Source organism: Salmo salar, chromosome ssa11 (genome assembly GCF_905237065.1).
Source record: "Salmo salar chromosome ssa11, Ssal_v3.1, whole genome shotgun sequence".
Lineage (NCBI taxonomy): Eukaryota > Metazoa > Chordata > Actinopteri > Salmoniformes > Salmonidae > Salmo > Salmo salar.
Window position 1 is genome coordinate 76,854,793 of NC_059452.1, and position 12,089 is coordinate 76,866,881.

At 45.1% G+C, this 12,089-nt stretch overlaps 1 protein-coding gene across 1 annotated transcript in view; it reads right to left on the minus strand.

Annotated features, from left to right (window-relative positions):
• Positions 1–2,922: 2,922 nt before the first annotated feature.
• The window catches only part of LOC106563158 (matrix metalloproteinase-17), a 91,500-nt gene continuing 82,333 nt past the window's right edge, over positions 2,923–12,089 (minus strand). Inside the window, exons 5-10 of the mRNA XM_014128425.1 lie at positions 10,365–10,541; positions 9,394–9,496; positions 8,325–8,407; positions 7,345–7,497; positions 6,705–6,962; positions 2,923–4,882 (exon numbers count right to left, since the gene is read on the minus strand). Coding sequence (XP_013983900.1) covers positions 4,557–4,882; positions 6,705–6,962; positions 7,345–7,497; positions 8,325–8,407; positions 9,394–9,496; positions 10,365–10,541 — 1,100 coding nt within the window. The 3' untranslated portion in view covers positions 2,923–4,556. The remainder of the gene's footprint in view (positions 4,883–6,704; positions 6,963–7,344; positions 7,498–8,324; positions 8,408–9,393; positions 9,497–10,364; positions 10,542–12,089) is intronic.

Genomic DNA, 12,089 nt, shown 5'->3' on the forward strand with positions numbered 1-12,089 from the left:
CCATCTGAGATATACCAAAGTGTTTTACCGAAAAGGCTCAGACTTTTCTGTTTCCATCTACGCGGGCAGGCACACTTGACTCACTGGGCCATGGCTCCGGTGGACCTGCTCTCACTTGGGGCCAATGCAAGGCCACTGGTACTTTTCAGCAAGCATATATATAACAATGAACGGATAACTGTGAACTTGAAAACCTTCTCACAAAGCAATTGTCTTCATAATGCAGAGGTTGTTGATTCTGCTCGCCCCAAGACTTTAGTGTCACACTGATGATGGAAACATAATTACACTAGAGCTGACGTTAACATACAACACTAGCGACACCCTGGTGTGTTAGGTGGAAGGAAATGCAGCACTATAGTAGTAGCCTAGTAGTAGAACACCTCACCCTCCCCAGTAGTAGCCTATATGATAACCAGGATGTCACATGAAACATCCACTGCTGCATTCCTGCTCAGCAAACCCCAGCGCGACAGACACACAGACACACAGTAGCAATGCAGCCTCTCTAGACTCTGCCTTAGAGGAGGGGGCAGTTTGGGAAATTTCGATCCAAGAGCCAGAGCACCTCAGCCAGTGCAACGTTTTAACTCTTACTGTTCAAGTAGTCAGTGTGGTGCACCATGTGTCATGTATTATTGCAGTAGTGGTTGTTCAGTGCCATGTGGAGGCACCTCAGAAAGGGTTATTACAGAAGAGGTGTGTGTCAAATATCCCATCTGCAGAAGATCTAAGGTCAAAGATTATTTCCATCTAAAATCAGACTGACAAACACGATATGTGCTGGCTTATGGCTCATATAAGTAATGTTATAACTGAGATGTGCAAATTCAGTGGTTGTTCTGTTCTCAGATCCGCTGTGTATTTTCATGTCAGAACCTTCCAGCAGTGCAGGTGGTGTAACCTGTTGGAAGGAACACCATCTCCTGTCATTGCTATCAATATTACCACAGATGCTGCACTCTGTAAGTGTTTTCTCTGGTCTTGGATGTGGAGCGGCATTGTGGCAGCCCAGGGGTGATTGATTGGCTCTCCATGGCCCATCTGGAGGATACCCTGCTGCGGCTCGGTCCAAAGCCTCATGGTCTCAGTTCTGTCAGTCTGAGTGAAGGGATTGAGGTTCTCACACGTACACACATGCACAAACGCATACATTACACACACACAGGTGGAGACCAGTGGAGGCTCTCCTCAGAGGGGTAAGGGGAGGACCATCCTACTCAGTGAATTTAATAAAAATACGAAAAATGAAATAATTTTCCTTTTTAGATAAAACTATACTAAACGTCAAGTAACTGATTAAAACACATTGTTTTACAATGAAGGTAGCACCATGGTGTAGCCAAATGGTGTGTGGCTGCTATGAAAGTGCGGGTGATCACGCTGTATTCATTCCGCAGGTTCAGTTGCAAAACATTTCTTAAATAGAAGCAAACGGAACAAAACCGGGAGTGACCTACCTGAATTTCTCCATTTGAAACTCTTATTTTAGTATGAACTTGCAGTGTTTGGACTAACTGTTTGGACTAGTGATTACCTCCAGATCAGCTAGATACAGAGAAGACTGTGCAAAGCAGTATTGAATGTGTCACCTTGATTACTCCAACTTGTCTCTCGACCTACGCACCTATGTTATAAACTTTAATTTGTGATGGGTATAGGGGTACAGGGCAAATTCAAGTATCATGTAGTAGCCTAAACCTATCAACAACAAAAAACATCCTCCCTAATCTTCAATGGCACCGACACACACACACACACACACACACACACACACACACACACACACACACACACACACACACACACACACACACACACACACACACACACACACACACACACACACACACACACACACACACACACTGTCCAATAGTGCACATCTGGCATTGCTGCTAGTGTCTGAGTTAAGATCCCTGTGTCTCCTGCAGGTCAGAACACAGCTGTGCGTGGAGGTAAGAAGGGTTGTATGTAGTGTAGCAGGGTTGTGCAGAGGTCAACTCCAACCACTGAGATGAGGTCCATTGTGATCGACATGTTCATTACCTTTCTGGTTGAAACAACTTGTCATGATCTTCCTTGAAATTGGAATCTCTTTGAACATAATGATCTTTTGCCCTGTACAAAGACCCCTCTAGAGTATTTTGCTACATTAAATGTAGTCAATTGGCAATAATTCAGTTTCTTTATTTTGACCTGGCATTGTGCTGTTTATGTAACCCATGAAATTAGTCAGACAAGTTCAACTGCTGCAGCCTCTGATCTGCAAAAAACACATGGCACATACTGCTGCTTTCTCTGCGTGCTCATTTCTTAATGCTAGAAAACAGTTGAGGCTGCTGAGGGGAGGACGGCTCGTAATAATGTCTGGAATGGAGTGTAATGGATGGAAAGGTATCAAACACATGAAAACCATTTGGTTGATACCATTCCATTGACTCCAGTCCAGCCATTATTATGAGCCGTTCTCCCCACATCAGCCTCTGCTGGAAAACGATTTGTTTCAATCCTCATGCCATGCATTGTGTGTCTGCTTGAGTGTCTGCCTCACATTTATTTTTCCTTGAGTCAATAACACAATATCTGGAGTGTTATTGGCTCTAGTCACTGAATCAACATTGTCCAGACTTATTCTCAAAAGTCACTGAATTCTGTACTACACATAATCCTGAATAAACTGAAACAAGGAATGAATGTAGAAGATGGCTTGTTACCGGGAGGAGATTGACATGGTTTGATTGGCATGGTTTGTTTTGCAGTGAGGAAACAATAACCTGCGCCTGTACATAAGAAACATGGCTCCCAACAACACAGACAAGAAAGTAATCGTCAGCCTGTGACGGCAGCCGACACATTGTCCTCCTCTTTCTGTTCAGCCTGGGCTCCCTGTGACACAAAATCATTACACGACCCAGCACACTCTGTCTTACCCCCTCTTTATTTTCCTACAAAAATATTTCACCTTAGAAAAGACGGCTGAGAAATGTACATGTTGTTTTTGTAACTGCCATAGAACTTTTCACCTCAAATAGATCTGTATATATAGACTGTAAGTAAATATATCTTAGCAATATTAATAAATCTAGTTGTGTTTTGAGTGGGTGCCCTCCTCTCAGCAGGCAGGTCTCTGGTATATATCCATGTCCAGTCACTGTACTGATACCCAGACATCCTTCTATTCTTAGAGATAGTTCATGTTAGGAGAGACAATGGAGAAGGAGAACGGCGTCCCTGGGTGACCGCTGGGTATCGCTGACCGCTGCAGTGACCACTGACCAGACCAGACCAAGGCACCATGAAAACCCCATCAAGCGCATCCCTCTGTGCTTATTACAAAAATACATCCTAATAATCAATACTAACGGGTTACCCTCTCTGATAACGGCAGGAGGTGCTACTGTATCTCAGCTGAGAAAAAAGAAAAAGAAAGATACAGGTGCAAACGTCTCAAAAGGGCACGCGAGTCCAGTCAAGGAAGGAGAGTCAGTGTCATTACAGGAAGTAGTGTCCATTCCATCCAGATAGCCCTCACATTAGAAACTCAGTGAGAGAACTGTCCAATGATAGTGGAGTGTCCATCCGACCAGCCCATACATTACCAGTTGAATGAGTGAGAGGAGACAGAATCATTTGTCCAGCTAGCTCAGACCGTAAAAAACACACATGTAGTGGTCTGTGTGTGTGAGGGTTCTTAAAGTAACTTTCCAGTAAAAAAATGTTTAAAAGTTAATATTCTGCTAACTCATATGCAAATAATGCTGTTGACTCATCCTATACTAGTATTTGTGGCCAAAGCATAAATTGGAGACAAAACACTTGAAAAACCCAACCTCAAACAGTTAAAAAAATGCTTGGCTATTTCCTCAGAGAGGATGGTCATCTTCCTGAGGAGGATGAGCTAGCCAATCAGTGGTCTAGTCGTGTGAATATTTTTAATGACCGGTATACGCCAACACCATTCTGTTGTTGGGGCATGCCCCACAACATTCTATCAATGAAAAGCTGTTTTTTAACATAATACATTTTTTGGGGGAAGGAAAACTATTTCACTAATATTGTAATTAATAATAGGTCATATTTCACAGAAATCCCAAAACACTGGAGAGCTACTTTAAAGCTCTTATAGTGATTGCAGGAACAAGGGGACAGGGAGCACAGCATCCCAGAGTACCACTCTCCTGCTAGACTGCTTAGTCACTGAGGGACATTTTGCTATAAACTTGTTATCATTATCATCATCAAGTTGATATACTATTTCCATTATCGTCATGTTATCACATTTCTAATTCATTCCAGTATCATAATTTAAACATCATTCATTTGAAACATTGATCCATTGAGAAGAATTTGGTATAATAAATAAAACAAATTAACAATGAGGATCCCAATTAAGATAACAATAACAACAAATTCCTCCAGTCATCGTTTTGATTCGATGGTGTAGCTGGTCTGGCAGTACCCAGGCGAAAAGCCCCTTAAGCCACTCCCCCGCTCTCAGCAGATTGGCTGCTGTACTTCCTGTCACAGAGTGAGGCCGCTCCCCTCTGCTTACATCATAGAGGGACGTAGGATAGTACCCCAGAGATAGTCAAGAGGGCAAGTAGCCAGAAGGGGGAGGGTGAGGGCTGGGCTCCCAAGGGTGAGGCAGAGTTGGAGGTGCAGGAGCAAACCTCGTAGCCGTTTTCGGCGTGGTCGGCGTGGTGCTGCCCGTGTAGCCGCGTGTTAGCCGTGTTATTGGCCTCTGTGGCTGGGGAGTCCGACTGCATCTCTGTACACACCAGCCAGTCCTTTCCTATGGACCGTGGGTACCCAGCCTCCACCTCCATATCACTGCCCACCACACGCCAGTACTCCTTCCCCTTGAAGAAGTATGAGGAGCCTTAATGAAAAGAGGACAAAGAGGCTGCATAAGAGGACAAAGAAGACAAAGAGGCTGCATAAGTGAAAAAGAGGGTTTGATGATTGATTTTGCTATGGTAATACATCAGTCACTTGATTCTGTCTCGCTGTTTTTCGTCCAGTCCCTCTCTCTATTCACCAGTTTGTTTTCCCACACCAGTTCATATTCCCACAACAAACTCTCATTCTCTTCCTCTCTCTCAAATATATTTTTTCCCCCCTCATCTGTCTCCTGTTTCTACAAGCCGCTATCTCTTCCTCTCTCTCTCTCCCTTCATCGCTCTTATCCTCCCTAGCACTATCTCTCCCACTCTTTCCATCCCTGCCACCACATCCACCTCTCTCCCTGAGGTCTTTGATGTGCTTCCAGTTCCCAGGCCCCCAGGGTCCACGTGTGTATGTATGAATCCTCTGGTGGCTCAGACTGTCATTTTTGCGCGTGGCCTGTGCTCACCGACATCAAACAGCTCCGAGCAGGACCTCTAGAGTTGGCAGCGGTACAGAGCCCAGCACATGGAGGAAAGCGCTTACATACACTCAGCCACAGGAGTCGCTACAGGGGAGAAAGGATCTAACAGGCTCATGTGGAGACTCGGCTGGAGCTTGCCATGCGTGTGTGTGTTTATGCACTGTAGAGTGAGTGTGTAAAATGACTGTGTGTGTTACTGAAGAAGGGGTTTTGATAACTTGTGGTCACTATACTGTATGCATATGTTTGATAAGCTATTCTATGTATTGTAGCTACATTATATGCTTGTGTGTGTGTGTGTGTGTGTGTGTGTGTGTGTGTGTGTGTGTGTGTGTGTGTGTGTGTGTGTGTGTGTGTGTGTGTGTGTGTGTGTGTGTGTGTGTGTGTGTGTGTGTGTGTGTGTGTGTGTGTTTGTGTGTGTGCTTGAGAGGTGAGGGTTGTATACTGCATGTGTGCTTTGGTGTGATATGACTTACCAATGTGTCAGACTGAGTGTACTTTAATTACTGTTAGACTGGCCCTCTACTGGTTAGGGTCTGACTCTGAGATAGGCATGAATAAGGAGCTCACTGCTGAGAGTACTGTGCAATAGCTGGGACATGATGCCCTAGCACCATCCTGCCCCCCCCCCCACACACACACACACACACACACACACACACACACACACATTCCAGCTGCAGGCGATTGCTGCCATGACAACCCAACAATGAAAACACAGGCTCAGCAATGAAAATACTATGGTTGCATCCCAAATGACACCACATTCCTTATACAATGCACTACTTTTGACCAGAGCCCTATGGGCCCTGGCTAAAAGTAGTGCACTAAATAGGGAATAGGATGCCATTTGGGACACAGACCTATCCTTTCCAGATCACACTCCAGATCAAAAGACCGAATATCAAATTACATGTTAGGGGCCGTCTGCATTGAGGGCTTTAGAATGCATAGCGGCTCCACCAGGACTGTGGTTTAGGCAGGCTTGACTGACCAATGACCTGGGCTGTTTTTGACTAGATTAGTGTCCAGTCTGAGAGAGAGTTAGAGGGCAAGGGGGCTGGAGAGGAAAAAGACCCAGTGTGGGTTAGTAGTGGATATACTGTAGAAGTAGACCTGTCAGGACCCTGAGGGCAGGCATGAATGACATACACTCAGGTACTCCATTCTTTTTGACTAATGCTTCCATTATTTTTGTGTACTGTCAAGTGCAGTGTACTGAATGTGTATTTCAGCTTGTATTTAGTTTTACGAAGTGAGCGATAGGTGAATATGTAGTGAGTAAATGTGTGTGTTTAGTATGTTGATCTGTGTGTGTCTGTCTAATACTCACCGTCAGACCATCGCATGGCGTCGTCTAGCTGGGGCGGGATCCCCTTCCACAGTGTGCTGTCTTTGGGGTAGCCCTGATCCATACGCCGTAGATGGTCGTCATAGCGCCAGTAGCGGTTGTCCTTGAAGAAGTAGGTCTTGTCGTTGTGGAGCCACACGAAGGCTGCATCTACACCCTCCATAGGCAGGCCGAAGTCACTGATTGGCCGAGGATAACCCTCTTCCACGTTGTTGTCCTTGAATATCCAATACTTCAGTCCTGAGGAGGCGGGACAAAGGAACGTCAATCAATGAGAGTGAACTGGATAACTTGTTTAATTTAATAACTCAACTGAATGAAAGTGACTTGTGATTAAATGTGTTTTGTGATTAAACTATTCAATTGACTGAAATACAGTTATATTCTTCAAGAACCAATGGGTACAGATCATACATTTTTAAGTCTAAAAATGGAAGTAGCAACTGATAGACCTCTTTTCATGTGTTTCTCAGAACACATTCACCTTCCTTTGACTAGCCCCAATATATCAAAAACCTTCAAAATTACAACAAAACACTCCCTTTCATAGTTAACATCATTGGTATAATAGCTGACCTCCCTGCCTCAACCACGACCACGGCTGAGTTTATGAGTTATGTACCTTTGAAGAAGACGATCTTGTGGTCCACAGGTCTCTCGTAGACAGCGTCCACACTGTCCAGGTTGGTAGGCAGGCCTCTCCAGAACCTGTGGGTCTGAGCCGGACGCAGAGACACCAGGTGCTTCTCCCGCGTCAGACGCCAGAAATACTTCCCTACAAGGAAAATAGAGAAAGTAAAAGAAAAGTAGGAAGAAAATGTAAAAAAGTAGAAGAGAGAATACAAAGTCCTTCTCTCTCTGTTTAAGTGTTTGTGTGTGTCTGTACAGGATTGTGCACTGTATGTGGAGTGCATGTGTGTGTGTGTGTGTGTGTGTGTGTGTGTGTGTGTGTGTGTGTGTGTGTGTGTGTGTGTGTGTGTGTGTGTGTGTGTGTGTGTGTGTGTGTGTGTGTGTGTGTGTGTGTGTGTGTTTGTATGCACTGTATGTGTGTTAATTGTATGTGTGTTAATGGGTGTTGTCCAGAGGAAATAAGATAAATGGTCCACAGGGAAAACATGTGTGGACACCTCAGGGCATATTGTACCCAGGCAGGCACACAGCTGGCGGAACCAACCAAGCGAACAGGGAGAAGCAGATTCAGCCTAGCTCACGGTATCTGTCGAACTGCCTTAGTCTAAGTTTGTCTGAGTTTGGTCACAGCCTGTGCATTATTACTTTGTAATCTGCAGCTCTACAGGGTATTAACAGCGTCCATACATACTTAACTTTAATTATTACCAGGAGTTCTCTTGAGGTTAACCGATGTAAATTAAGAATTTATTTTTGCAAGAGAGACCTGTCTCATAAAACCTTATAACTGGACAGTAAAATGTATCCAATTGATTGTGTGAGTCAGATGGAACTGGGGGCCCCTCTAGGGCTATCCCGTCTTGGGAGTGTGAAGGTGTGTGTGGAACTCAGAGAGATATGCTTGGCTGGGTTCTATATTGATCGCAGGCAGTGCCACACTCTGTTTTCTCTCCTTCTGGCCTCTCTCTGTACCTTTGAAAAAGAAGGCCTCTCCACGAATCTGGGCCACTGCATCGAAGTGACTTGTGCACCTGTTAGGGGCATCTCGTGCCGGCCTAAGAGAAGAAAGAAGAAAGAAAGGGAGAGAGGGGGAGCGAGAGACAAAAGTGAATAATATAATTAATTGAAGAAACTAAGACAGAATGTACTGTACACCAAACCACTTCTCTATCCCCAGTCAGACGTACTGTAATGTGTGTACGTGTTACTATGCCAGTCTAAATCAGTGTCTTCTCATCTTAAACCAAAGCGCCCATGCGCACTATATTTGTGTTTATTTACTGCGTATGCGTGTCAATTAAAAAACGAGCCAAACATCAGAGGAGATGTTATCGTCCTGACGCAGGAGACCGAGGTCCTCACACGCATTATCCCAGTGCTAATGACTGAGTTAAGCGCCTGACGTGTCCTGGCTGCAAATGACGAGGCAATTACAACGACAGGGCTGCTTTTGTGAGACGCTACTCGCCTAGATCCTTATAACAAAGATCTCCATTCAGGGCTTATTAACAGAGGAGCTGCGAAGAGACGACTATATTAGTGACCTTTGTCAGGCTAAATCCACCTTCTCCACACATCATCCAGCAAGATGGAGTGGAGGAGAAATGAGAAGGGAAAGCTACAGAAAAGAGGACAAAGTCTCCGCTTTGTATGAAAATCTATTATATTAGATGAGTGCTGTGTCATCTGGAGACTGGATTTGGTATAAATGCACTCATTTTGTACCGTGAGCACACGCTCGGCTGTACTTTACTGTGACTGGGGAACAAGGTGAAATAAGGACTGCTATCTCTCACTGCTGTGGCGTTGTGACAATGTCCAAACTCGCTGACCTCCAGGACAGATAGATGCCTGAGGGAGAGAAAATGGGTCTGGAAGTTTCTGAGCTTCAGTTTGGAGGTATACAGGCGTGTGTAGATTTAATGTGTCTGCCTGTGTGTCCATGTGTGTGTGTGTGTGTGTGTGTGTGTGTGTGTGTGTGTGTGTGTGTGTGTGTGTGTGTGTGTGTGTGTGTGTGTGTGTGTGTGTGTGTGTGACTTACGGGACAGTAGATCTGTTCTCAGGGAGGTCCAGTAGTACAGGTGGGTCAGCGGTTTGGGAGGGATCATCAGGACGCGCCGTATGAGACACTGAATCTCTCACCCCTGGGAAAGATGAAAGGGCAAGGGTCAAGTCAACAGCACCTTGACACGCAACCCCACATTCAGATACAGATATTCAACACATAGGCTGCGTTTACACAGGCAGCCCAATTTTTATTTTTTTCTCACTTATTTGTCTTTTGACCAATCAGATCAGCTCTTTTGCCAATAATTGGGCTGCCTGTGTAAACGCAGATATACAGCCCCAGCGTGATTCAACATGCTCCCTCTCGCTCTCTCTCTCTCCTTTGTCCTACCTTGCCCGCTAACTCGAGTCTCTTCCCTTCTCCCCCAGCCACTTATCCCCTCTCACCTATCAGTCTTCCTATCCTCCTCGCCTCCCACTCTCTTCGCCCCTCAAGTATCTGTCTTCCTCTACTCTCCTCCTCTCCTACCTCTCTCAGTAGCATGGCACACAGTGATAAGCAGGGCCTGTGCCACAGGGATGACCAATTAAAGCCCTCTCTTCGCTCCTTGCATATAAACAAATCAATTCTGCTTCCTGTGCCGAGGCCTTGGGTTTTCTGCTCTGCACCGCCGTGTCGTGCTGAGGGATGGGCGGCCACGTCCCGCTAGGAATCATGGGTAATTATAGGAGACATTTGCAATGAGTGGTTGAGGGGTGGTGGTGGGTAGCATTTTCCGCACAGCATGTGTACATAGAAGGGATGGCAGGATTGCAGTCCAGTGAGGTAGGCGGGGGCAGGTATAGAAGAGTTATGGAGGAGTAGCTAGGCAAGAGGTGTTCAGATGTGTGGACCGAAGGATAAAGATGACTGAAATAGGAAAGATAGGTGGAGAGTGGAGGGAGATGACTGAAAGAGAAGTGTTGGTTATAGTATAGGAGAGAGACGTGGGCTGGAGAACATACCGTAGAGCTGCCAGACGCGGACCTTGTCCTCATAGGGGAGGTCGTACTTGAGTGGGTCCCCCACAGGACCCTGGTAGTACGGCCTCATGATGGACTCTATTGCTGAGGTGTGGGCCAGGCCAATAGCATGACCAAACTCATGCACTGCTACCGCAAACAAATCCATCCCGTGAGAGTCTGAGGAGAGAGAGCGAAAGGATAGAAGTGAGAGAGATAACGGTGAGATTTCTCCATCCATTGGAGCAGAGAAATGCTTTAATAAAGCTTTTGTATCATGAACATACCCCTCACTGATAGACAAGACAAGACAGAAGAATGTTGTGTTGGACTTCCCTAGAAAGCCTTGGCTTGTGTGAACTGGAATGGCTCATAGGAGCAGGAGCCTATTGTGACATGATGAGGTAGGACCCAGGAGCAGAGAAGAGAATCAGATGATAGGTGACCGGGTTGATGCGACTCAGGATCTTGAATGGTCCTATGTAGCGCAGGGCGAGATTCCGAGAGTCCACTTTTAAGCGGAGATCACGGGTGGACAGCCACTCCCGTTGACCAGGTCAGAGGAGCCGAAGGTGTCTTCGGTGTCGGTTTGCCTGGTGTTGTTCTTAACCTGTTAGGGCTAGGGGGCAGTATTGACACGGCTGGATAAAAAACGTACCCGATTTAATCTGGTTACTACTCCTGCCCAGTAACTAGAATATGCATATAATTATTGGCTTTGGATAGAAAACACCCTAAAGTTTCTAAAACTGTTTGAATGGTGTCTGTGAGTATAACAGAACTCATATGGCAGGCCAAAACCTGAGAAGATTTCAAGCAGGAAGTGGCCTGTCTGAGAAGTAGTGTTTCATCTTGGCTCTTTTTATTGAAGACTCAGGATCTGTGCAATAACGTGACACTTCCTACGGCTTCCATAGGGTCTCAGAGCCCGGGAAAAAGCTGAACGATATCGAGGCAGGCTCTGGCTGAAACACTTTATCGCTTTTGGCAAGTGGCCACTCAGAGTACTATGGGCTTAGGCGCGTGCCCGCTTCGACCGAATGCTTTCTTTTCCTTTGTCTGTTTACCTAAAAGCAGATTCCCGGTCGGAATATTATCGCTTTTTTATGAGAAAAATGGCATAAAAATTGATTTTAAACAGCGGTTGACATGCTTCGAAGTACGGTAATGGAATATTTAGAATTTTTTTGTCACAAATTGCGCCATTTTTTTGTCACAAATTGCGCACCCTTATTTACCCTTTAGGATAGTGTCTAGAACGCACGAACAAAACGCCGCTGTTTGGATATAACGATGGATTATTTTGGACCAAACCAACATTTGTTATTGAAGTAGAAGTCCTGGGAGTGCATTCTGACGAAGACAACAAAGGTAATAACATTTTTCTTATAGTAAATCTGACTTTGATAAGTGCTAAACCTGCTGGGTGTCTAAATAGCTAGCCCTGTGATGCCGGGCTATCTACTGAGAATATTGCAAAATGTGCTTTCACCGAAAAGCTATTTTAAAATCGGACATAGAGTGCATAGAGGAGTTCTGTATCTATAATTCTTAAAATAATTGTTATGCTTTTTGTGAACGTTTATCGTGAGTAATTTAGTAAATTCACCGGCAGTGTTCGGTGGGAATGCTAGTCACATGCTAGTCACATGCTAATGTAAAAAGCTGGTTTTTGATATAAATATGAACTTGATTGAACAAAACATGCATGTATTGTATAACATAATG